Here is a 26,839-nt window from a genome sequence, read left to right as displayed (position 1 = left end):
GGGTAACTGGAGATCGCAGGGAGTGGCCTTCGTCCTGCACTGGACATAAGAAATAGGCCGATGATGATGATGATGATGATGATGATGATGATGATGATGATGATGATGTTTCCATGTCCGTATCAACCTGTTTCTTTAACACACACTTCGATCTCTAGATTTGTGCCATTTGGTATGTGCCGTTCTTCCGTGAACCTCTTGGGCGCTTTGACGCGAACTTGGGTCACTGCATGGGTGTGTCAGTGCGCATTCACTCTCCAACGAAACTTTTTAACGCCAACTTAGGACACGGGCGACGCCGCGAGGTGGCGCACCGGGTGCAGAGAGAAGCGCGAAAGGAGCCGGGCTCCCGTACACGCCTCATATACAGCGCGTTTCGGTGGTGCCAATGCGGTGTGTCCCAACATATTGCATCAATGCCAATCGCGTCAACCTCGACAGCCATGCTGATATGATTTGCGCCGGATTTTCATATATCCACAAATATATCCGTCGAGGAAACAATGGCTAACGACAAAACCCAAGCAAGGGAGAAAAGTATCTTCTGTGTAAATGTTGCTGTGATTGTAGGGTGGCCGAGGTTGGCGAACTTACCTCCGAGAAAAGTATGAGCGTGGGAGACGGGCTCCGAGCCTCGTCCGGGAGGGGCACGGGCTGTGGGAACGAGTCCAGGTCGGAGAGCACCAGGGCACGCGTGGCTACGCTAGGCGAGGAGGCGCTTCGCCGACACGGTCCGCCGGGGTTGGGCACCGACGACGAAGACACCGGGGTTGGAGGACCGGGCGGGGGGCTCTCCAGCTCGATCAGCGGGGCCAACTGCGGCGCAGAACACGCGGTGATTCGCCTTCTCTGAGTCACCAGCCTTGCTGCCACGATACACGACAGGAACTTCGTTGGATTTTCGAGGTTAGAGTAAAATAACATTATTTATTTATTTGGAACACACTATTGACTCTTTCGTCTATGCAGGGCGAGAACTATATAACAAACACACAGTACAAACGAGTACCAAAGAAACTTAGTTGTGCAATAACAGCGATGCAACAAAAAGTTGTGACAATTTGACAACAGTCAAAAGTTTGGGGTAGCAACAAAGCACAAGATGAGTGGGGTTAATTACGTCCAGGCGGATACTATTCATGCGTGGAAATAAAAATGTCAGAAGTGCCAGTTCTACACAAAGAAGGGGATAGTGAGTAAGGGTGATGACGTCTTCTCGTTCTGGTCAGCAAGGGTGAAAAATATCCTGACAGGTGACAAAGATGTGGCAGCGTTGGTGAAATGATTCTTTAATCTGTGAAGGCTAATGTCGAAAGATGGAACCTTCATTCGCAGACTGCAAAGGAATGTTCCACATTGTTCTTAAAGCGCGAGAAGTTTTCCGCGCATCGCTTTATAGCGGAAGAAAAGTATACGGACATGTAATTCTACGATGAAACCAATTCTGTTCACTGCCTATGCAGGTAACTTAAGATTCAGGACTGTAGTCCAAACTTGGTATTTCATACTCATCATGTTCAATTTTCGCTCCGGCGTAGCTAATGTATTGATCTTTTTTAGCCAGCCATACCTTGCCGTTTGCTTTGGGCCCGGATGTTGTTCAAGGAAACAGAGACAGGACAAGCCTTCACTTTTCCTAAAGGTACATCAGTTACCACAACTATATTTCCTAGAAGTACATGTATTGCGAGTTAAAAACCATGCCTATCAAGCGGGACCTTCCGGTCCAATTGTAGATTTCGTTTTGCTTACGAATCTTCAGAATCTATTCGCATGTAAAGGACAAAGCTTCAAAAGAAACCCGGAAGGCTCCCCCCCCCCCCCCCCAAAAAAAAAAAAAAAAAAAAAAAAGATAAGAAGACGACAATAGACTTCAGCGATTCCTTCGGCTCTGAAATCATTTACTGCAACAGTAGCATTTTTTCACCATGAAAATTGTTCTCTTATATTTGATTGCCTTCGTTTTCCTTACAGTGTACTAGAACAATGTTATAGTACACTATAGTTTTCCTCAAATAATTGCGCTCACCGGGGAACTGGAAGAGAAGCCAGCGGTTATACGACAGTTCGTTGTGGGGATGGGTGCGGTCGTTTAAGCATGTATTTGTTTAAATTAAGATTTAAAAATGTAGGTGATATTTAATGTTTGAAAGATGGCTATAAGTTCTATGATATAACCCAAAGGAAGATGTGTTTCAGATAAATAGGGTGCCACTTTATATTCTTTGCGGTGCACGCGACTTCTCTATGACATAGCGTAGTGCGCTCGGTAGTGTTCGAAATAAGTACATAGACATATTTTAGCACTTGTAGTTTCCTCGAGTAAAAGTAGGCTAACTTTATTTAGTTGAAATCTATAGCTTTATGGAACCATTTGCTCACAGCTGTTTGGCAAAAGGCACATGCTAATTTCAATTGTTGAAGGCGGTTAATTATTTAACAATTTTGATGTACTTGATTCAGACAACCTTGCTGCATCATATTTATTTTCGAGTCTTTTGTAGTGGCCTGACGGCAGGAAGCATTAACTAGTCAGCAGTCGATATGAGGAATAGTCGTCTATAGTAGTGGTGGAAAAAAAATATCAGGGAATACATTGTTAGAAGCGGAGGCATTACATGCATAGGTAACTGTACAATACAGAGGTATAGGTTATCATGAAGAGAGAAATGTCAAGGAGAGATGGGTAAGGGATAGGCGGCTATGTATGTATATAATACCTGATTAGCTCAAGCAGGCTAGGCGACTAATAGTGGTCACCCTATTTTTAAGCGTATGCCAATTATCATCTTCATGATTATCATCATCATTAGGATGTATCCAACAAATCATGAAGTTAAGGAAAGCTGAATTCTTAGTGCAACGCACGCGTAATGAGAAAGTTGTGCGTCCGGCTTCCACCGGTGGGCATTTGTTTTATCGTCCACTTTTATTTCGCTTTTTTATCATTCCTACACTTCAAATAAACCTACAACTAACTTTGCCTATGGTTTCCTTGTCATCATTATCTGTTCGCTTCATTTGGTTTTGAAGGACGACAATGGGGCCCCTTGTTCCTTCTTCTTCTTGTTCAAGCTAAGCAGAGTGCAGCCAAATCACGTGATGCGCTGCTCACGTTGATTTCGGCAACTCTCTAGGGAGTTTCAAAATACTCCCCGGTCATCCGAAAGAACGAAGAAAGAATTTGTAACCGCAGAAAAAGAGAAACCCCCTCGTCCGCGTGAGAGGCGGCTGATCTACCCAGAAAGAAACGGAATGGCCTTGGTAAGTGACTCGTCGGTTGGCCCTCAGTGATCAGAGGGTAGGCAGTGGTATCTGTCAGCCGACTTGGAGCCAACCCCCTCGCCCACCAGAGGTCCGATGACGACTCCTGTCGTAACCTCGGGGCTGTATAAGTGGCCCCGTAGTGTTCACCTGTATGTCTACTCTCTTCCCATGTCTCCGTCACTAAATGTGTAAGTAAATCGTTAAGTTTTTGAAAAGATATGTCTCATCCTTGATCGACCGCCTCATCTACTGAACGCGCGTTTGCTCTCCGACGTGCGTTCGCTCCCCGTGAAAGCGCGCGTCCCTCGCGCCCTTTCACTCGCACATGCAGCGCCCGGAGTGCGGCGACGATTTCATCGCCGTTGACGTCATGCGGAACCTCACGGCGACGGCGACGACGACGCCGACGACAGAAATCCGCTTTGAAATGTCCATATAGTTGCTATCACAATAATAATGCCAGCATTCATTTATTTGGCTTAATAAAGGCGTTTGGTGCAATTGTTCACAAGAACGCTCGGACCCAGACGGGCGACATTCGATTCTCTTCTCGTTGAGGCGGTCCTCTCCTTAGGACTGGTGAAGCGGGCTTTCAGAATGCGCTGCTGCCCTTCGCGCACCCTCTGAGGCTAGGAAGCACGAAGGGCTCCTATCCTTGAGCCGGATAAAGTCGAAGGATAGGATAAAGTCGAAGGATAGTACAGGATAAAGTCGAAGGAACGGAACGTTTCAGAATTTGGGCCTTAGCCTGCCATTATACCGGCGGCTGCTGCGTACGCCGCGTGGGCGCTCATATCTTGAAAGCGATCTGCGATGTGGACAAAGTTGCGCGGTCGCGCGGGCCTCATTTTCAAAGCGATCTGCGATGTGGCCAAAATGCGCCAAGTGCTGGTAGCTACGTATGCGCTGTGCTTTCGACGCTTAGTTGGCTTTGCCGCGCCGAGCAGCGTCTGTGTGCTGTCTTGTGGTGCAATTGTAGATGCGGTAGTTGCTGACGGCGCCGAGCATCATCTGTGTCCTTTCCCAAAGCAAGAAAAACCGTGCTGTCGCTGAACAAACTTGGTTTATTCGCGCTCAACAACGGCAAATTTTTTAATTTGGCTTTTACTGTTCGTCGCGCGGAGATGAGCGTAGCACGACAGTGTGGTATACACAGTTTCTCAGCAGGAAGCTAATGTGTGTCTCAGCGTTCATGCCAGCAGTAGAAGCCAGAAAGCCCGCCTGGCTCCAAGCAGAGCTTATTGAACGGAGCGTGACCACGGTTCTAGTTGGCTTCGCCCCAATTGCCGCCAAACGCATCGAACATGCCCCCTCGATCGCACCTCCAGCGTCTCTATAACTGTTATCGCAATAAATACTTTGAAAGGCATTCCACAAACAAACAGCTGCGGCCTTGATACTAACATTGCATCATGGGCATAGTACACAAAGCCTTACGCCACAAGGTTGCTCACAGAGCCAATTTTTTAGCGACTCTCATGCGGGGATCTTTCTTTTCAGCGGCAACAATAGCACAAGGTTGCTCTAAAACATTTACAAAACTTTATTCTACATACCAAGCATATACTTATCATAAGGTATTTTTAAACTTTAATTCACAATAAGCAAAGATACTTATGTTAAACTAATACAGGAAAGTAATGTCAGTTTAATGCTCAACCCTCCGGGCATGGATATTGCTACCGGTTACTTAAGGAGGTAGGGGGGACAGAAAAAGAAATTAGCGCAGAAACTTCCCACTGGGGAATTGCCGTATACTGCGTATTATCAGTTGTAATAATTAATTATGGAGCTTATACTGTACTCATGAAACCAAGACTGCCGTACTTTAAGCTATAAGCAACTACAAAGAATACCACGCGCACCATGAAGATCTTCCCAGTGAACTCATTTTTACAACAAATCTTGTGTCTGGCCAATGAAAGAAATGTTGCTGTAGTGCTTTTTACAGCGAAGCTGTTTATGCGGGCCCTGTGCCGTCGTTGTCGGACTTCGCTACAATGAGGCCACGTGACCTAGCGAGAGAGGAGAGGGAAAGAAGAGCTCAATCCTGTGAGAATGCTGTGAGAGGGTGCACACGAAATGGCGAACGGGGAGGGGGGTCGACTTAAGTCCAATACTCGCGCTGGAGGAGGAGAGTGTGAGTCGCGCCAACCAATGGCCGTGTAGTAAAAAAAATGGTAAACTCGGCGGTAATGCAGTTCCACTCAACGTGAAAGCTCGGGAAGTGCGGAGCAGTGATTCGCCGGTGTTTCCATTGTGTTTATCTTGTTTTCTGCTGTGTTTATCTTGTGTTTTGCTAATTTTATGGGAATTTTGTGTCTTACGTAGACATTGTGTTGTGCGTGACACCCACCGACGAGGCACGACATCCTGGGCCCCTAAAGTACTCCGCACTTAAAAGTAGGTCAACGGAGGAGTGGGGTGTGAGGAGTTCGCGTTAGCGTTGGTTGTATACACGGAGCTTTGGCCAAGGACTCCTGTCTGGGAAGGTCGTAGAAAAAGTTGTCGCAGTTTCACCCGGAAGGCGAAGCACCAATTGCGATAGCAAATTAGTAGCGAGCTATACGGAGTAAGGATAGTAGTTTTATCAGCTCTATAAACTTGGACATGCAGCAGCACCCGCAACGCGCTTTATATAAATACGTATTTGGTGCCGCAGCTAAACGCAGCCTCTCCTCCCTCCCTCCCGTCCCCTCACAGCCTTTCGCGCGACGGAAAAAGTGGAGTTTGCTCTCTATATATGGAAAGGAGGAAAAAGACGCCTAATTCTGCAGCCCTTCAGTGAGCACGGCGCAGAACGCGCGCTTGCTCTCTGACGTGCGTTCGCTCCCCGTGAAAGCGCGCGTCCCTCGCGCCCTTTCACTCGCACATACAGCGTCCGGAGTGCGGCGACGATTTCGTCGCCGTTGACGTCATACGGAACCTCACGGCGACGCCGACGGCAGAAATCTGCTTTGGAGTGTCCATATAATTGCTATTGCAATAAAAAAAGCGTGAGGAACGCACTAGGAACGCCGTCGCCCGTGGACGCCGACGCGTCCCATGCCCCGCAAATAGCGCCGTTCGGTCTAGCCAAGCGGCCGCGAATGCGCAGCTTCGCTGTTCGATCATCTTCACGGAGTGGAATGGGCGGTGATTATTTTTCTCGCGCAATTTACCCGCCGACACGCTCGCTTTCATTGCAACGCGTCTTCTTCAGGAGCTTCTCCTTGTTGTTACAGACGCAATTGTGTGGTTGGTTCCGTTATCCACGCGTTCCTTGTCCGCGCAAGCACGCGCCGACGTTATAGCAGCGCCTCTGTAAGGCTAAATGGAAATGCGCTGGCTCGCCCGCGAGAAATTCATGAGGGTGTTTTATGCAGCATGAGCGATGCATGCGTCCATGGCGTAAGTTAGGTCTAGATATCGGCCTTCTGCACTAGGCGTAGAGGGTTCGAATCCTTCCGTATTACAATTTTAGTGGTGTTTATTTAATTATTTATAAAGAGTGCTGTGCTTAAAATGGCGAGTTTGCAAAGTTACGAAGCCGAAGGACGATGTTTAAGCAAACACACACAGGCTGTCCCAACTATCTAGCACCGAGAGTTAAATAGATGCAAATGCCGCGTAGCTGGACAGAACCAAGGTAATGATGTGTGCCGTCGCTTAGAGATATTCAGATTATTATTTGCTTTCCGCGTAATTCGATAATTATTCCTAATTAAGTAATCATCTTCTCAAATATTATAATTACATGAAAAGTGTCAATGAGAAAATTGTAGAGCGACATGAAAAACACCCGATACAGCTTTTTGTTGCTCAATACATACTACATAAAAGTGTTCTTTTTTTACCGAGCGTGAAAGAAGCCCGTGAATACACGCAAAATTGCCGCGCGACTGGCGCTCGAGGCACTTGGGGAATGGGAAATGTGGGCCAATACCGAAGGCGGTGCACTTTAACGCAGCGTCCCAAAGCGTTAGCTGCCGCAAGGCAAGAATGGGAGATAGTGACACGTTCCCGATCATGACTCACGGAAAATAAAGTCGTAAGCAAAGGTGGCAGTTCTCTGGCCGAATGGAAACTAGCTGGCGCGAGCACGTGGTATACGTGCTTTGTGTGATCTGGCTATGTGATGTGACCACGGTCGATGTGACGCACGCGCCAGTATAGTCTCAAAGAGCTAAGGTCAGTGACACCTTGACGATTATAAATTCTAATTATAAGTTCCTAATTATACGCTGCGCCCACAGAACCGCAGTGCACTTGCCCTTCGTTTCTGAAAGAAAGGCGAGCGAGCAAGAGCCCGCTTACAGCTTTATCACTTCGCTCTCCTAATGCCAGTGTTGGGATAGTCAGGAAATAAAAGCTTGTTTATCCAAGATAAAATATATATTTTTTCTGCTAACTTATTATCAGTATTAGATCAAAATTTGCTACAGGTTTCATCCTAAACGCAGTTACACAAAAAGTTGTCGCAGTTTCACCTGAAAGGTGAAGCATCAATTGCGATAGCAAATTTGTAGAGAGATATACGGAGTAATGATATTAGCTTTATCAGCTGTATAAACTTGGACATGCAGCAGCACCGGCAACGCGCCGAACTGTTGTCGACGCCGTCGGCATTTTGCCCGCGTTCGCTCAAAATGCGTGCGGCGTTGGTGACTGTTGCCGGAGCCTCTGATATAAATAGGCACTTGGTGCCGCAGCTAAACGTCGCCTCCCTTCCCTCCCCCTTCCCCCCCTCCCCCACGGCCTCTCGCGCATCGGAAGAAGGCGCGTTTGCTCTACATATATGGTGATTGTAAAGGAGGAAAGAGACGCCTACTTCTGCAGCCCTTAAGGAAGCACGGCGCAGAACGCGCGTTTGTTCTCCGCCGTGCGTTCACTCCCCGTGAAAGAGCGCGTCCCTCGCGCCCTTTCACTCGCACATACAGCGTTCGGCGGCGCGCGGCCACGATTTCATCTCCATTGACGTCATACGGAACCTCACGGCGACGGCGACGGCGACGGCGACGGCGACGGCGACGGCGACACCGACGGCAGAAATCTGCTTTTGAGTGTCCATATAATTGCTATCGCAATAAAAACATCTAGATGCGTAAAAAGAAATGCCGATCACCGAGAGGCTAAGAACTTCTCTGTAAAAAAGGAACGTAAACATGCGCTGACTTTTAACAGTCTTTTTCTTTTTCGAAACTACACACGCACGCATATATATAATGAGCGGACGGACGATTCGACAATCACCCAGACACATTTAGGAAAAGCACCATCGTTCGCATGAAAGAAAACATTTTTAACTCCCAATGGGCGCACCACTTCTCACGCATCCCAAAATATTGCTCTTTACGTGACACAGTTACAGAACGCTTACTGACAGCTCTTCCTTTTTACGTAGCCGCGGCTTCTGGTATCAGTCTGGTCTGGTCACTTCCATGTCATGCAAGAGGTCAGTGTGACCACATTCATAACAATGCAGTGCCAGGAAACCACACCACAATCGAGTTTCAAGGCCATCCAGGCGTTACTGAACTTTTTAAAAGGTACGGGCCAGGACTGTAGGCTTTGAGCATGCCAAATTGCTTGCCATATGTTTTACATCCTCCTTCTATCGTCATCGTCACCCATCATGCGCCTCTTTCTTCCCTCTTTCTTTCCCTCTTCCCCTTTCCCCAACGCCGATTAGCTGGCTAGAGGAATTTACCTCAGGCCGACCCCTCTGCATTTCGTATCATTAAACTTCTCATTCTCTCATCACTGTGAGCCGACACCACCCTGATCGCGGAACACGTCTGCTTGACCCTGCCTTATTTTCTAAGGTTTATGTCTGCTTCCCCTCCATTCCTTATTGTTACGGTTGTACGTCAGCTTGACTGCCTTATTTTCTCTGGTCTACGTCTACTTTACCCTGCTTTAGTTTCTTGCGTGTACGTCCGCCTAATGTCGATTCCTTATTTTCTCGGGTGTACGTCTGCTATAACCTGCCTTATTTTCCCGAGTGTATGTCTGCATGACATCCCTGCTTTATTTTCTCGGGTGTACGTCTGCTTAATCTCCATTCGTTAATTTTTCGGGTGCACGTTTGCTTGACTCCCGGACTTGTGCCCTCCGGTGCACGTCTGCTTCACCTTCCTTCCTTATTTTCTCGGGGGTGCGTCTGCTTAATCTCCTTTCCCTAATTTTCCTGATGTACGCCTGCTTAACCTCCTTTATTTTCTTGGGTGTACGCCTACTTGACCTCCCTTCCTTATTTTCTCTGGTGTACCTCCGCTTGATATCCTTTCCTTATTTTCTCAAAAGTTCGGAGCTGGAAGACCAGCTCTGGGCCATCCGGCAAGCCGAAGATGCCGCCCGAGTCCAAGGACTTCGAGCCGACACCTGAGGCCACTAAAAGCAAAGTGCCGGCTCTTTAAATAAAGTTTATTTCTTCTTTCTCTGATGTACGTCTGCTATACCCTGCCTTGTGTTCTCGAATGTATGTCTGTATGACTTCCCTTCTCTATTTTGTCGTGTGTACGTACGCTTGAACCCGCCCTATTACACTGCAGTGCTTTGGAGTGCCATTCGGACAGCTTTGGGGCACCTAAGACAACAGACCTCATACAGAGAGAAAATCTGGGGACAGCGTCATACTGATGCGTTTTTTGAAATGCACCAGGCTGTACGACCGTCTGTGACTATACCTCAGCGATGAACGCTTGACTATGTAAATGTTCAGGGTGTGAACATCTGTCTTCCTTCCCCTCTTTCCATCGCCTTTCCTCCTTCCCCAGTGCAGGGTAGCCTACCGGGCTGAGCCTGGTTAACCTTTCCCTTTTGACTTCTCTCTCTTTCCCTGCCTCTCCCTCTGCCACTCACCTCTTCTTGGGTGGGCTTCTCTTCCACGAGGGGCGCCTCGTCCGAGACGGGCGCCGCCGGTCCGGACTCGGCGGACGCAGCAGCAGCTGCTGCAGCGGCGGCAGCGCGCCGCAGCAGCGCCTGCCGGTTCGCGTAAACCGGATCCTCCTGGTAGTCCCTGCGCGCCAGCGAGTGGCGAGGCGCCGGCACGGGGCGCTCGCACGAGTACTCGGACGGCACCGAGGGCACTCGACGCGGCAGGGTCTGCTCCATCTCCGGCAGTCGCTTGCCGCCCGAGCTCTTGCGGCGCAGAGTCTGCAATGCCCACAACACTCACGTTGCTACTAACAGATCGTAACGCAATGGGGCCGAAACCATGGAGGGTAATTAGAGCACGCGACAGGCGATGGAACGAAAAATGTTAGGCGTAACATTAAGAGACTGGAGGACTGCGCTGTGAATAAGACAGCAAACGGGGGTAGCTGATATCCCAGTTGAGATTAGGAAGAATAAGCGGAGTTTTGCGGTCGTTGTAAATGCGTGGGGCCGACAAGCGGCCGTCCACTAAAGTTAAGGCATTAGTGCCAGGAGGAGCGAAGCGCCGCCGTAGACGACAGATAACTAGGTAGTGTGATGAAATTAGAAAAGCTGTAAGCCTAAGATTGGATCAGCTGACGCAAGACGAGGGGGGGGGGGGGGGGGCTATTGGAGATCGCTGGGAGGGGCGTTTGTCCTGCAGTGAAACTAATAGCCCGATGGTCATGAAGATAATGAAGACGATGATGGCGCTGATGGTGATTCCCAGTTTAATCGGTAAATTGTTAATGGAAGGAAAATCTCATCATTCCCTTTCCTTGCGCATATCCGCGTTTTTGTTCTGAGTTCAACGGAATTAGCGCTGTATTGTTGTTTCTTTTTTGTTTTGTGCCTGCCTAAGCTAAGTTTGTAATGCGGCCGTTACACTAACGCAAATACGCTATCTATCGCTGTAAACCTAGGTGAGGGGAGGGCGACAAGCCGCGAAGTGCCTTCTATACAAACTAGTAGAAATCATTTGGATACCTGACCACGCGGGACTGCTAGGAAAGGTACGGACTAATCAGCTCGCCTTGTACACATTACGCTAAATTCCCAGCATGCTCGCGCTAAACTCAGAAGGTGGAAGCACGGAAAATTCCCCAGAACAAGATCCCTACAGAACAAAGAGAAAAGTTTTTCCACAGCTACACTCAAACTTAGCACGTAAACAGAACACTATATATGACAAGCCCAAACAAAACACACCGGCACGCATACAGCTGCTCCGTATACTTGGAGAATGCCCGCAAACTTTAAAGTAGAAAAAATCGAGAAGCAGACATAGACAAAGCGACAGGAAGGTGGCTGATCAGCCATTTTCCTGTCCAGCCACCTTCCTGTCGCTTTGTCTATGTCTGATTTTCCCTTTTTTTCTACTTTCAAGTTCGCTGCCATTCTCCAAGTATAACCATGTACCAACTAGCCCAACGAGCCCCTCTCATGAGCTCCGTATACTACTGGCCCAGGAGCCCCTCCTTCCCTCCCCCCACCCACCCCTTCCTTCTCAGTGGCGCGGCGGATACCATAACGCATTATAACAATGCCCACCACCGCCGCTTCCGCAAACCCACTTTATTCTCTTCTTGCAAACCACGCCTCAATGGCTAACTCAAGTCACCACCAATCTGGACCAAGTTTGCCTGTCGGAATTGATCAGGCCAAGAATAACGCCAGCAAGGCTGAGGACTGCTTTGACTCCTTTTATTCTATAAATAAAGTGTCTTCTCCCTCTCTCTCTCTCTCCCTGAGGCCACTAGCTTCGCCCACAAGCACACACCCCCGGACTTCGCGATACTCGCCTTTCGGTCTCCGTCTCCCGAGAACAGGTAGCTGATGAACCCCGGTAGCAGGTGGTCGAAGCTGGAAGCCTTGTGCAGCCGGCTGCCCGTGGCCGAGCGCCGGCCTCCGCCCGACGACGTGTGTGCGCCCGACGGGGAGTGGTGGCAGCCGATGGTGGCCCCGGTGGAGGCCGCCGGCAGGTGATGGTGCTGATGGTGCGGTTGCTGCGGGGGCGGCGACGAGCAGGAGAGCCGCGAAGGTGCCCGAAGCCGAGGCATGGTCCGCGATCGCTCCATTGCCTGCTGCGCGAACAGGGCGGTGAGAGTCAGACTGCCACCGGCTCAGTAGACAGTTGGCACCGGTGTCGTTGGCACCGATGCCAAAGACTTTTAGGCAGAACGTTTACTGGGCTGCTGTGCTTCGTGAGTCTACGGAACTTTGTGGATACCTATTCAATGTACTGTACTTTTGAAGTTACTGTTTGTTTCTCATTGCCCTACAATTTATTCTATTTCACTTTTCCTTTTTTTATTCTCGTACGTTAGCCAACCAGTCGCATGGATGGTTAAATCTTTGGTTCTCATAATCTCTACGTCTTGCTCTTGGTCTCTAAAAGTTCGCGAACTAAGAAAACGACTGCAGTTTGGGTCTTACCCAGTGCCAACGGTTCAAGAAGATTCCACAACAAAAGTACGCTTCAACTAGAGTTAAAAAAAAAAAAAGCCGGCAGATCCTACGCCCTGTGGGAATCGATGTTATGCGAAGCAGTGTGTAGGGAGAGCCTACCAAGTTAACGAAACGACCGTGAGAATACCAAGACGTAGGCGGCTGTTTCATGGCCTACATGACACGCACGTCATGACATTCATGTCATGAGTCCTCGGGAGTCCCTTTAACTACGCCGAAGAGACCTTTGGCATAGACGTTAAGGCGAAAGCATTAGTCATTCTCATGACTATGATTTCGGTCATGAACATTTAGCTATTTCCTTCACTTAGTACCACATCCGAACCCATTGTATTGGTTTTTGAGTGTTAATCTTTTTTCGCTGAGTCATTGTCATTTTTGCTGAGTCATAGTCATGACTATGACTTCTACCACTATCTTTTAGTGTTTCCTTCACTTCGTGCCAACGCCCGAACCCATTGCAGTGGTTTTTGACTGTTAATCTTTTTCGGCTGAGTAATGCTCATGACTATGACTTCTACCATCATCCTTGAGCACTAGTTTCCTTCACTTAGTACCCACGCCCGAACCCATTGCAGTGGTTTTTGAGTGTTGATCTTTTTCGCTGGGCCAATGTCATTTTGGGCGGCTGTTTCATAAGCTACATGATACGCATGTCATGCCATTCATGTCATGACCTATCATTTAAGTTCATCATACACTCTTGTCATAGTATGCCAATTTTGGTGCACACCATGGTAACGAAACGACCATGAGAGCACCAAGACGAAGGCGGTTGTTTCATGATCTACAGGACACACATGTCATGATATTCATGTCATGACCTATCATTTATGTTATTCATACACTCTTCTCATACTATGCCAGCTATGGTGCCTACCAATTTAACGAAACGGCCATGAGAGCACTAAGACGTAGGCGGCTAGATATATATTGTCACGAGCCATGGCAAAGACAAAGACGTTGTAGTGGGGCTGGGTCAGAGGCTCTTCTGTCAGACTGAAACCTGCTGGAACCTGTGCGCTCTGTGCAGTCTTGACTAGACAAGCGCTAGCCGTTTACTGGTAATTAAATACTCCCCGTAACATCTTTTTGGTGGAGGTGCGGGGTATATCATTTTGTCCAGAAGTGCCTGGGTTGGCGCCGGTATGACAGGTTGGGTCATGGGCTCAGCGTCAGCAGTGAATGCAGAAACAGTACATTCTTCCATAGGTGACAGTTCGGCTAGTGAAATTCCTTGAGGAAGAACATGGGTCGAAGTAAGAAAGTTGAGGACTGGAAGCAGCGTTCTGTTTTTAGAAACAACCACTATGGTATGAGGAGGGGAGCGACCACATATTCACCATCAGGGACCGGTGGAAACGGTGACATAAGGACGTAGGTAGCAGCCTGCGCGGGTAGTCGTAGAAACTCCATGGAACGTAGGCGAGTGTTACTTGCTGCGGCGTAATCAGGACACAATGGCAGTTCGAGCCGCAAAATGCCAGTAGAACAATCGATGAGGGCAGAGTGGGCGCTCAAGAAGTCAATACCAAGAATGACATCATGTGGGCAAGCGTCTAGAACAGCGAAAAGAACTGAAGTGTGGTGACCGGCAACAGTAAAGCGGGCAGTGCACACACCAAGAACCGGTGTTCGGGTGCCGTCAGCTACTCGCACAGTAGGAGAGACGGCAGGTGTCAGCACTTTGCGTAGGCGGCGTCGGAGCGTAGAACTCAGAACAGATATGTGGGCGCCAGTATCAATGAGAGCAGTAACGGGCACACCGTCGACGAGAACACCGAGCAAATTGCGTCTTGAAGTAGGGTTCAATAGAGGTTTTGCGGTCCTTGTCGTCAATGCAGCATCACCTCCCGGAGCTGCACTGGCTAGTTTCCCGGGTGGTGGCCAGAGGAAGCCGGAGAAGGAGAGCGACGGCGCTGAGGGGAGCGCGACTGGCGAATTTGAGGGGACGGCGATCGGCTGGACCAGTGTCCTTGTGCGGCAACATCGGCGTAGGTCGATTCAGAGCGCGAAGACAGACGATGAGGATCACGGGCCGGAAATTGGTCGTCGAGAAGAGATGTGCTATACTACTGACCACGATCTTGGCGGCGGTCACCAGGGAAGCTTGGTCGGTCATTCCGACGACTGCGGCAGTGGTGTGAAATGTGGCCGACGCGAGAGCAAGAAAAACAGATTGGGCGATCGTCAGGCGTCCTCCACTCAGATGGGTTTCGGTAGCGGGCATACAACTCATCGCATCACGAAACTGCCGGCTACTCACCCTTCTATCTTCTCTTTGGACGCCATTCCTTACTACCCTTTGACACCTTGCTCCCTTCTGATCCAGCCTCCCCGTCCACGACTTCCTAGGAATGCGCAAGATGCCATCACGCGTGCGCTCGTCGCGCGCACAGTCGCCCGCGCTCGACTCTCGTCATCGCAGACCGCACAAAAGGCCACTTACGATCGTCGACACCGGGATACTGATTTTCCACCGGGCTATCTCGTCCTCCTCTGGCTCCCATCTCGTCGTGTCGGCCTTTGTGAAAAGTTAATGTCGAGGTACGTCGGGCCCTACCACGTGCTGCGCCAGGTGACTCCTGTCATCTATAAGATATCTCCCATGGCATCCACCTCATCGACTGCCGCCCCACGAAGTTACATCGTACATGTTTCCCGCCTCAAACACTACAACTGTGATAACCCATTTTAACCACAACAAGCACCGGGACGGTGCTTCATCGGCCGGGGATAATGTCACGAGCCATGGCAAAGACAAAGACATTGTAGTGGGGCTGGGTCAGAAGCTCTTCTGTCAGACTGAAATCTGCTGGAACCTGTGTGCAGTCTTTACTAGACAAGCGCTAGCCGTTTACTGGTACTTAAATACTCCCCGTAACAATATATATATATATATATATATATATATATATATATATATATATATATACTGTCAAAGTGGCAAATGTTCGCCAAGAAATGCTTCACATTCGAAAACTGCGGACTCATGCACTGGGGGAACCTGCTTAAGCGATGCTTTCGTTGGCGTTTCTGAAGAACGTTGTTCCTGATTAGAGACCAAAGCCTCGGTAAGCATTTAATCACCTTCGTGAAACCGAGATAGCACTCTTAAGACTAAGCCACACTAATTCGCTTGCTGAAACGAGAATGTTCAACAGAGCTCGTCATACCAGCTTCTCCAATTCCTCGATCTCAGTGATATAGAGAAAATCTCAAGTCTGACATCTGGCTGATATCGTAGTAACTTTTTGAAACATGGTGAACCACTGACGTTACCTGCCCCTGCCCCGGACTTCACTTTTTTCGAGGGACCTTTCGCAGCACCGGAGGACGACCGCGGCGAAGAGGATTAGTGTCTGTCCGCTACACTTGTCTGCAGATATTCGATATCATCCTGATAAAGAAAGTTCAGTTTTCTTAACTTGCAAATACCACGCGTAATCGATTATCGGTGCGCTAGTGCTGCCGATCTGCTGGGGACGATGAATCACTACCCCTCTTTCTCGCTCAGGAAATCTTGCGGTACCCAATAATTTGCCCTAGGAGGCGACAATCATATGTGTCCAATATTTGCCAACTAATCAGCAGATGAAATACTCACAAATACTCGCCAAGTATTGCTGAACTAAGTAACTCTCATTGACTCACTTCGTCATGTCGAGCATCGACATACTTGTTGCCTGCTTCACTGTTGTTTGTCAAACAATGTGAGTCACATGAGAGACACAATTTACGGTGCAGTTAATCGCAACATTTTTTTTTTGGGGGGGGGGGGGGCACTGCGGATAAGATAGCATCCTCTGTACGTGGTGTCAACCACCGTCATAATTTGTGTCTTTATGTGCGTATTATCACATCTGTGTATGATACTGATTTCTGCACCTTCACGCCTGCTAGGGCCACATCAAAACCTCACACGCCTTTTGAACTTTTTGTGACTCGACGTATAGTGCGCAGCAGCGCTTACCCTCACTTTCTGTATTTTCGTGAGACCGTTTATCTCAGACCACACCTTCGCCTCGCTTACCCTTATTAGCTTTCTGCGTGCTTCATTTTCTGAAGTTGTGACGTTTCGTCTTACCTTTCATTAGTCTTTTTGTTACTGCCATGCGAAAATGAGAAACAGTTATTATTTATTGTCGGAGAAAAATAGGCAGGGGGATGTAGCTTAAGTATTGGCTTAATTCGTAAAGTACCACCCTCTTAATGCCTAAGATGAGGCTTTTAGGACCCACCTGCGACAAATTATCTTTTCGTCCATTTTCAACACACTTTAAGTTATTATTTCTGCATTTCAGTTGAACGAAAAACTTAACCTCGCTTATGATTTCTCTGTGGTTTCAATGTCTGCCACTCTGTATAGTTCTGACTAACCAGCTACCATTATAAGATAACTACATCTTCTTCTTGCTCTTCAATAAAAAAAAAACACAAATGAATGAAGGAATGAATCGATGAACGACCGAATAACTGAACCAATCGAGCAACGAAACAGTCGGTCATCTAGGAGTATTCATTTACCGTGATCTCATTTCCATGGGGCATACCAATTTTTTCGCAACCCATGAAGAGGTCAGTGGGACAATCGGTCACTTCAGGGCCGCTCACCTGCGGCGTGATGCTCGCGACGAGCCGGTTGAGGATGCCTGTGCGTGCAGTGGTGGTGGTTGTAGCCGCGAAGCTTCGCCGTTGCTCCGCTCGGCTGGCAGTGGTTGTCGGCTTGGCCGCCAGGTGGCAGTCGGGGCGCACACACGCCTCGGTCAGAGGGCACCAGAGACCGTCGCTGAACAGCGTGTAGTGGCTGATCAGCTGCAGAGATACCCAAGTACGCCGAATGAACTGAAAGCGGTTCTTCCGCCGCCTTACGGCACTAGGATCACAATTGCAACCGAACTCGTGATAACTTATTCGTTTGCTTCTTTTTCTTTTAAAATAAAACAACCAAAAATAGAGCAGCTTAGCCAGTGCCCTTGACTTGAACGCGGCAATTTACCTAGTGCGGTGACTCGCTTTCTCCCAGTCTTCCCTTTATATGATACGGAAGTTACTTAACGTTCTTTTTCTCCTTCTTGACATAATCAACGACAAACGCCGCAGCGTAGGAAAGCGAATAAATGCCACTCAATAGTGAAATCAGACGCATACAAGGCTTTTCTTATGTAGAGCGCTAACATTACCTGCAGTGGACTCTAAATTTAGGACAACATAATACCACATAGTTGGAATTTTAAATGTGAACCTGTTCACACACAAAAGCTTCGGTACAACATATGTATGCACTCACCGAAGATTTAGAGAGCACCTTTCAGTACGGAATCGGTAAGAAAGTCATGCTGTAGTTAGCAGTCTTTCTCGTTGTAGGTCTTGCTTCCGAGAGAAACATAATAGGGTAAAATTTTAGCAAACACAGATGCGCTGCTGGCGTTTATTCAATACGTGAACCACACGCGCAAAAGGAAATGGTAATTAAAAAATTGGCTCAAAATGACAGCTGTTAGAATAATGCAAACTGTAGCAGCAAAGGAACTCGTGCTAGTGTCCTCTCGCATCTGCCGAGATAATTCCACACTCGTCGAGGGCATTGCAGGCAAACGGGATGGCCGCCTCCCCCTGGTGCATCAGCAAAACCGTTGCCATAACAGCAGGCTTTTTTTCCCACCGGAGGCATGGACTAGCTACCAAGCACCAGGGGAGAAACTGGCGCTCGTGACGCATTCCCGTTTACCTGGGGGGTATACCAGCTGACATAGCCGTGCCATAACTGTTTGGCTGACGGTAAGCTCGTCAAGAGAGGTGTTGCCTCAGCCACGCTGGGAAACGCTCTCCAGCACTCCTGCTGTCACCAGGTGCCCACCAGCTTCTGTTCCCAAGTGGAGAAGCTGCTCAGTGCCGGATACCCGCGTCCACTCCTCACCAGCGTCGCGGTAAAGCTACTTGAAAAGTGTGAAAAACTCTCTCCCATGAAGCAGCCAGACGGAGGCAGAAGCAGGTATGCCGTCGTACCTTACATTCATGGCCTTTCTCAGAGGATAAAGAGAATCGCCCAGCGTGCAGGTGTTCGTGTTGTCTTGTCTGCGCCTAACATATGATATGCTTATTAAAAATCGGGTCCCTCGGTTCCCTTTCTTCTCGTTCACTTATATATATATTAAGCGAGTCCCACTCCAGCAAGCAGGAGTGGGACTCGCTTCTGCGTAGCCCTACTCTAGACAAGCAAATCCTGCCTGTCCGGCGTGCCCGCGACCGGGCCGGTTAGCTAGACCTGCCGGTCCCGAAGTGGGACTAGCCGGGTGCGTCATGCATTCGTTGTGACACCGCCATAGTGATTCCGTCGGGGTAGTTCAATCGTGGTCGTTCGAGCTTAGTGATTTGACTTTCGTCATGCTGTAGTCGCCACGCCTTCTACTCCGACCCAGTGGTTCAAGTCGCCTTATAGCTTGGGCCACTAGGTAAATTGTTTATGGTCGTGAGGTCGTCGCGGTCATTGCATCGTCGCGATTCCAGCTTTGTCATCCGACTCCCTTCATGCCGTCGTCATCATGTCATCGTTGTAACACAGTCGTCTTCACGCCGTCGTCGTAACGTTGTCGTTTTGTCACTGTAATGACTTCAGTAATGTCGTCTCAATGTCGTCATTTCGTCGTTGTTATATATGTTCGACGTTCGATAGATATCAATCCTTCTTCCTCATACAATCGTCACTGCGACGGCGTCATGAAGTCGTCGCAGTGACGTCAGTGACGTCATGAAGCCTTCGTGCTCATAGATGACCTTGGCAAGACAATTCCATAGAAAAGTGAGACGACATCGGAATAGGTGGCATATAGCTGAAGCAACGAAAGTCTCCGAATTACTACTACATGCGTTAAATAAACGCGACTTCAGGAATATGGCATGTCGCTACATTGCCCGATTCGCATTACTATCGACAGTCATCATCAGATGAGTTCTGGTGTAATTTTTTTCACTGTCATCACTGTCATCAAGTTATCGCTCCGCGCAAGATGCGCATCCGAAATTTCTCGAAAATCGTCAGCGATTCTGCAGCGAAATAGTCTTGTCTAATCCCATCGCACGCGTGACATGAATAGAGTCGTATACACTTGAACGTACGCAATCACCAGCGAATCACCTGGATAGGCCGGAACGTATAAATAGCGGATGAGATTGAACCGTGATATCAGATTCGACGAACGAATGACTGCATTCGCCGCTTATTCGTTGTGATTTGAGTGTTGCTTGTCTTCCTGAGCACAACTTCTCTCCAAATAAAGGGTTACATTCTTCGCTCACACTTTTGCCACTGTTCTTTGCCGTCCCTACAGCGTAATTTAGGAAGTAATATAAGCCACCCGTTTCTTTCCCTTGATCATATTTCTCGGGTTTTCTTTTGAGCGCTGGGCTCGGCCGGGAGAGATAACGCTGACGTTGATTCTCGCACCTGCCCCGAGGCTTGGGTCGTTGCTCGGGCCAGTCAAAAGCTGGCGTTTATTTACGCGCTACAACACAGGCCCAGCAGCTGTTTATCCTCGTCGGGGTTAATATCGCAGCGCAGGAAGATTCATTTTGAATGAAGCTGGCCGGCGACGTTGCAAGGCAAAGCGCCGGGACAAAAGAAATACAAGCATTAGTACCCACCGCGGAACGACAGCGAAGCGCCTCAACAAAACAGCAGTCAAAATGAAATGTTGAGTCTTCTTCACCGCGGTAATGAATTTTTCATTTTATGCTCGGCGCCATGAAAACGAGAAGCGAGGGAAAACCGTTGCTCCCGCCGAAATTGTTTCCAGACGCCGGCGAGGCCGTTTGGTTCAAATGCTCCGGACGGGGATGGGGACGAAGAATGAGGCAGTCGAACACGCTAAAAATGGCAAAGGTGGCCCGAGGAACTCTATTGCTCCCAAGGGCTGTGTTCTTCATGTTCGTTCTTTTTGTTTGCTGTCGGCGTTCGAGGAACAAGAATTACATTTCTTGGCATTAGAAACGGCATTCTCGGCATGCGTGCGCCATTTTTCTCTGGTATGCGTACGTGTATACTCAAGGCCTCCTCGTGTTTATAGCTACGCAAAAGTAACGAATTAAGAGAATGTCTATTCGTTGCAGGAGTCTTATCCACCCACCCCAGGGTACAGAATAGGCCAATAGAGGAGGTAATACTAAAGTATGGATGGAGAGTGCGCTGCGCATATATTTCAATTTCGAAGCGCAATTAAGATCACGTCACCGGATAGATGGTAGTGAGCAAAGCTTCAATTGTCTAGGCGTCCTTGTATTCGTAGCCGCAAGAAGAATAGAGTTGGGAGAGGAGAATGTTCGTTTTTTGCAGAAGTCTTACCCAGTCACCTTCGAAAGTGTGGAGGAGCCCAGAAGGAATGATGGAGCACCAGTTTCATTATTTTGGGAGAAAGAAAATGACATTCTCGTTGTTACCCCATTTCAACGATCGCAATAGTTGAAAAGATGCCGGCTCGCAAAGAGAGAGAGAGAGAAACGAGCTGGGAAAAGCAGGGAGGTTAACCCGAAAAAATTATGGTTTCCTACCCTGCACTGGGGGAAAGTTTCAATGCCGGCGAACCCATTCCGACGGGTGCACAATGCAAAAACGCTGGTTTATCGTGCATTGGCCGGGTGTACGGTAAACTGCATCATGTGGTCAAAAGTAATCAGGAGTCCTCCACTACGGTGTGCCTCACAATGAGATTTGGTTCTCGCACGTCAAACCCCTACATGTAATTACTTCTTTTTTAAATTGAGACTTTTCCGAAATAGGCGAGCGAGAATACACCCAGCTCTTTCATTTGCGATATGCATTGCTTGCTTTCACTTTTTTGTGAAGTCGTCTTGTCTGAAGCATGCTGTGTGTAGTTAGTGCCTCGGAGATGTTTGTGCTGGTTCGTGCTAGCTTATTCGACGATCCTTTTGTGTGATATGTGCAATTGTGGAAAAATCTAACAGAAACAAAATTTATAACTCATGAAAAGTCGCAAGCAAAGGCACTGAAATATCGAAGGCAGTTGGTGGACTGCGTGTCAGTATTTCAATAGGCTACAACTGTTGAATGAAATTCCAAGAAATATAAGATGTCGGGCAGGCCAAACTAAACATAACTTTATTTACCTACTTGTAGATACATGGAAAGGTTGGCTATAGCGATCTGCTAAGATACAGTCACATCACTAATTAGTTAAGTGAAAAAGTCATGGAACTGTAGTGTACGTATACTGTACGTTGTTGTCTGTGGAGGTCCTCTAGCGAGAAAAACGTACTGTTGGGGAGGTATGGCTGGGGAGGTAGTAGTAATGTATTTTTTTGACAATGCATAATTAACGGCAGCGGACATTGATGAGCGTGATCGTAACTAATTAACCGTATGATTGGCCAACACCTGTTAATTGACTTCCTAATGATTACTTTTAGGGCACATGTTGCAATTCCGAAACTACAGAAGATCTCTGCTCCAAGCATGTCCTATTAGAATAAAATCTGCAAATAGCAGCAGTTTTTTGACACCAATCCTCAAACCTGTAGGGAATAGAATTTGTGTTCTGCGTTCGTTTCTACAAATCTGCTATCGCGCAATGTGCAACAAAGCCAAGTTGAATACCTGTGAATTCTGTGACAATGTTAGGGACAAGACGTTTCTGAACTGGCAGTGGTTTCAGCATTCCTATTAGGTATGCAAGCTTAAGCACTGACCAGCTTTAATTTTGTGATCGCAGCAAATCCCCTGAAATATAATTTCTGCGAACCCTGCTACAAATGGGACAACTAAGGTACAAGCAATGGCGCAGTTCCTACTGGCTTAAATTGAAAGCGATACTTGCCACACAAAGTGCCACGTAACACTAAAACACACAAGGCAAAAAAAAAATAATAAATTGAACCACAAACGAAGCAGCAGGATTCGTGGCAATAAATTCTCACCAACGTGCCAAGCTGTCAACTATTCTGAAGTTGTTGTTAATAGAAATATCAGTGACTATCACTCATTTACCTATGTTCACCACTGCTCTACGTTGCCCAAATGAAAGATCAAATCTTACTTCCACTGCACGGTATCATAACTTTTGGTACTTCGGATTTATAGCGAGTGATATAGTAAAACTTATGCCGATGGCAAGATAAGTTGCTGGCCTAGCACGCAATGCGGGTTTAGTGGTACGAATTATATGAATAAGTTGGCGTACCGACATGATGCTGGGGAAGCGCTGCCCGTCCTGGATGGCGAACTCGCCGCTAGGCGTCACGTCCACCTTGTAGTGCTTCACCGAGCCACCGTGGCTGAGGCACAGGGCGTAGCTGCTGTCGTCCCGCTCACGGACTCTGCGCAAACGACGCGATAGGGACATAATCAATAAATAATACGATGTCCAGTGATGATAGATGCAACTTATCAACGGTCTAAAGATGCTGAGACAAAAGGTAGCACTAAAAATACAAACAAAAAACTAGATCATATGCACTGTGCGACAACGTATATCCCTTTATTCTGTTAAACGATGCAAGACATCACGGAAAGAAGGTTACTTGAGGTTATCATCACTGGTCGAACAAGAGCTGTCAGGGCCCTTTTGTCAGGGCTCTGCCGAAAAGAAGTCCCCTTGCCCAAATATTGGCCCCGGACACATCTCTTGTTCGATTACCGTTGGTTGCTTTCTTATGTGAGAGTGTTATGTAGGCACCGTATTGGTAGTCCAAGGTTAGACGAACGATCTTTTCGCGATATAGGAGGCCGTTTTCTGTAAAAAACGAGCGCTGGCTGAAAGAACAGAGGAGCAGAACCAATTGACGTTTCAGTGCTGGTGCGAAGAGCCTCTTGCTGAACAAGGAAGCGAAAAGGTTAAGGTGGCGCTTTATTTCTTGATGGCTGACCACCCATATTTTCTCACCATGGGCAGCTCAGTACAACCTTCTGCGACACACATTTTGGCGAGGACCAAACTTTGTCTAGAGGTAAGGCACGACATTGATTATCTTCCTTAATTGTTATCAGAGACCCGCATGGGTCCCGAAATGTCAATTCGGTTTTCGTTCGTGTTCTTTTGCGGATCGCTCGTTCTTAACAGGCAACCCACATGATTATGCGGTGGACGCTGCTGCTCACTGCACGTGGCCCACTTTATAGCAAATATTTATATGGTGTTAGTCTCATTTGCTTGTCTGTCTCGTTACACTATGTTTGTGTCCTAACCCTGCGGTTACCTGAATATATGTACCACGTAGGTTCTTGAATTTCGAGTATTATTTCGTTTCCTGAAATTTGTGATATGTTGTAGAGATTTTGTTTATGTTGTATACTTAACTCATACGTTAGAGTATGCGTTTCGCGAAGCGTATGTGTATTTAACGTCTCCAGAGAGGACCAGGCCCGATCAGGGATAATAAACCTCCAGACTTTGCCCTGTATACACATGTTGTCGAATAGGGTTAGGAGAATGACCAGGAAAAAAAACTAAAGTGAAATACTAACTTAATCTATAGATTAGTAGACCACGCTTCTAGTTCTGCGAATGTGCAAGTGTTATCACGAGCGGAACCTTCGTAAGCACTACATGCAACAATCACTATAAAGACGGGTAGCAAGTGCCGATGCCATAAAGAATTTCCGGCACCAGTGCCCTGCGAAGTGATAGACTCTTCTTGGAGTTCCTTCCCTGCTTATGATGAAAATGAAATGCATTGCATTTGAAAGTGAGCCGATATCTAACCTATGAACAGTTGAGGGCTTTCCCTGCACAATATATCGGCCTAGACAAGCGAACATACCGAAATTTCAACATTGTACTACGGAATTCACCTGAAATTAAAAGCGAGTAATACCTGAAGCGTGCATCACAATTAAGTAAGCTGAGTTTTCTTTTATGTGCGAACATTCTCTTATAGTAGACGCATGCCCCCAAAAAATCTCGCGAGTAAGATTCCATGCACGGAATACCGCACCATCCTAGAGACTTTATACTGTTCACCTTCACACCAAAAGAACTCGATGAAAAGTCTTTTCCATACGGATGCATAAACATTTGCCATTTATTTCGTCCCTGCTACAGTCACCCTTTGTATTAAATATCGGGCCAAGTAAAGTCTTCCGTGCATATAGCAGTTCAAAATTTGTATAAGTACCTGATGCCCTATTTATTGCCAGCGTGTAACCGCCAAGCCTTGGCACGAGAGACACGCAGCGCTTGAGATCTACGTAGTGTCTCTTTTTTTTATGTCCATGTGCGTTAATCACGTTTACACACTCGCAATGCTTAACCAGCTCACCCAACTAGCTGTTTGATCTGGTTAGTGTGATGCATGTGCCAGATTGAACGCTTACTACGTTCGACATTTCGTTAGTATAGTTATGTTATTTGTGATCATGAAACCTTGTCGAAAGTGCAATTGTCACTTGATGCCTTAAAGGTAGCATGGCCAAGTCAGGCATCAATGTCTTTATCCATGTCTACCAAGACGATGTTGTATATTCTATAAACAAGTAAATAAAACAGAGTAAAATGTGTTGCTCGAGTGTGTAGACTAAACATCTGTGTTCCGTTGATTAATGTGCCGAGACGCAGGGCACTATTTGCCCCACAACCCTTATAGAAACTCCCTGAGTGGCATAGATGCTTGAGTGGGAGACGGGTGGGGGCGGAGGGGGAGGGGCACTGTGGTGATTACAAACACCAATGACGCATCGCCCCCAAATGATGCTCGAAGCGACGAAGTCACACACGTTGCCGCCCCGAGGAAGCGTGGCCCGAGCTGTCATTAACAAACTGGAGAAACGGGCGATGGCTATGCTCGCTCGAGCAAACGCGCGTTGCGCAATCGTGGGCGGCCGTGGGAATTCCGCTGTGGCGTTACGGCGCGTCGTTGATTCGAAATCGAAGCGCCGCACTCGGGGTGGGGCCCGCATTACGAGCACTCCAACCAGGAAGCGCTCGTCGCCAGGTCTTGCACGAGAAACCATTATTCGTGCCCAAAGCAGCGGCATCTTTGCGGTGTGCCATTAGGGCTGGAGCCCGTTCCTGTGGCTCCTATAGCCGTCGCGTGGCAGAGCGCAGTCTAATGAACTCCTTTCGGATGGGGAGTGTCGAGCCCTACAGCGCTGCAATATAATCGTTGGATAAATGGCGTTCTCTTGCGAGACTATATCGCGTTATGTTCACTAAGGATTATACTTTCTCACCCGCGCCAGTATGGGAACTGAGGGCTGATTTGATAACTAGCTTTCAGATCTTTCAGACTACTAGTGAATGGGGGGGGGGGTTGATTAGTGTGTGACTGTTTTAGGGGCGAAGCTCCTTAGGGTGTGGGTCTGTCCCTCCTCTGTAGTATGTAGTAGTAGTAGTAGTCGTCGTAGTAGTAGGTAGCCACGTCTACTTTTATGAAAAAAAAATATTCCGAAAGTTGTGTCCGTAGCGCGGAATCGAGCCAGGGACCCCTCGCTTCCGAACGCGCGGCGCTAGCCACTGCGCCACGAAGCGCACATGGACACACGCACCACGATGACAATAAATACCCAACATTAACGAAAGACTGTGCGTTTCTAACGCGTTTGTGCTAGCGCGTTACGGCCCGTGTAAGAAGCTGGTGTAAGACGGTGTGGCCTCTCCGCCTTACCCCCGTATTCATAAACGCTCCTCGACTTGAACTTGACTTGCCACCGCCTTGGGCAGCGCGTTCGAAACGCCTTGAAGGCGGTGGCAAGTCAAGTTCAAGTCGAGGAGCGTTTATGAATACGGGGGGGGGGGGGGGGTTATACTCTCTCAGCAGTCATGTGATGGCGTCGGCAAACGCGGTGCACGTTCTGGCATGTGTAAACGGCTGCGTAAGACGCTGTGGCCTCTTCCCCTTACTAGAGAGTACTGCACGTTTCTAACGCCTTTGTGCTAGCGTCCCCTTAAGCGGGAGATGGTGCAATTATAATGAAGGGCGCTGTTATAAAATAGGAATGACGTCACATATGACGCGTGTCATTGGCGGAAGTCAATCGTTCGATTTAGTGCGGCGAGACTGGGAGAATTACACGGAAGATTCCCGGTTTACCGATGATTCCCTCCGGAGCTTCGCCCACTCATCATCATTCACCCCGTGGATATGCGGTGTTTTTTTTTATCTGGATGACTTGAGACACGTTTCTTGCGATTCGACCTAGTCGTCGTGCTTTGGAGATGCAATTTGGAGATGGCAATTTTGTCAGCTCATATATTCA

General features: G+C 48.0%; 1 protein-coding gene across 1 annotated transcript in view; it reads right to left on the bottom strand.

Annotated features, from left to right (window-relative positions):
• Positions 1-26,839, bottom strand: part of LOC119432463 (tyrosine-protein kinase SYK) — a 137,127-nt gene that overhangs the window by 24,652 nt on the left and 85,636 nt on the right. The window contains exons 5-9 of the mRNA XM_049658245.1: positions 22,827-22,962; positions 17,248-17,448; positions 11,967-12,248; positions 10,111-10,404; positions 595-816 (exon numbers count right to left, since the gene is read on the bottom strand). Coding sequence (XP_049514202.1) covers positions 595-816; positions 10,111-10,404; positions 11,967-12,248; positions 17,248-17,448; positions 22,827-22,962 — 1,135 coding nt within the window. The remainder of the gene's footprint in view (positions 1-594; positions 817-10,110; positions 10,405-11,966; positions 12,249-17,247; positions 17,449-22,826; positions 22,963-26,839) is intronic.

Source organism: Dermacentor silvarum, chromosome 11, assembly GCF_013339745.2.
Source record: "Dermacentor silvarum isolate Dsil-2018 chromosome 11, BIME_Dsil_1.4, whole genome shotgun sequence".
Taxonomy (NCBI): domain Eukaryota; kingdom Metazoa; phylum Arthropoda; class Arachnida; order Ixodida; family Ixodidae; genus Dermacentor; species Dermacentor silvarum.
The sequence above is the reverse complement of the archived record's forward strand: the minus strand, read 5'-3'. Positions and strand labels throughout refer to the sequence as shown.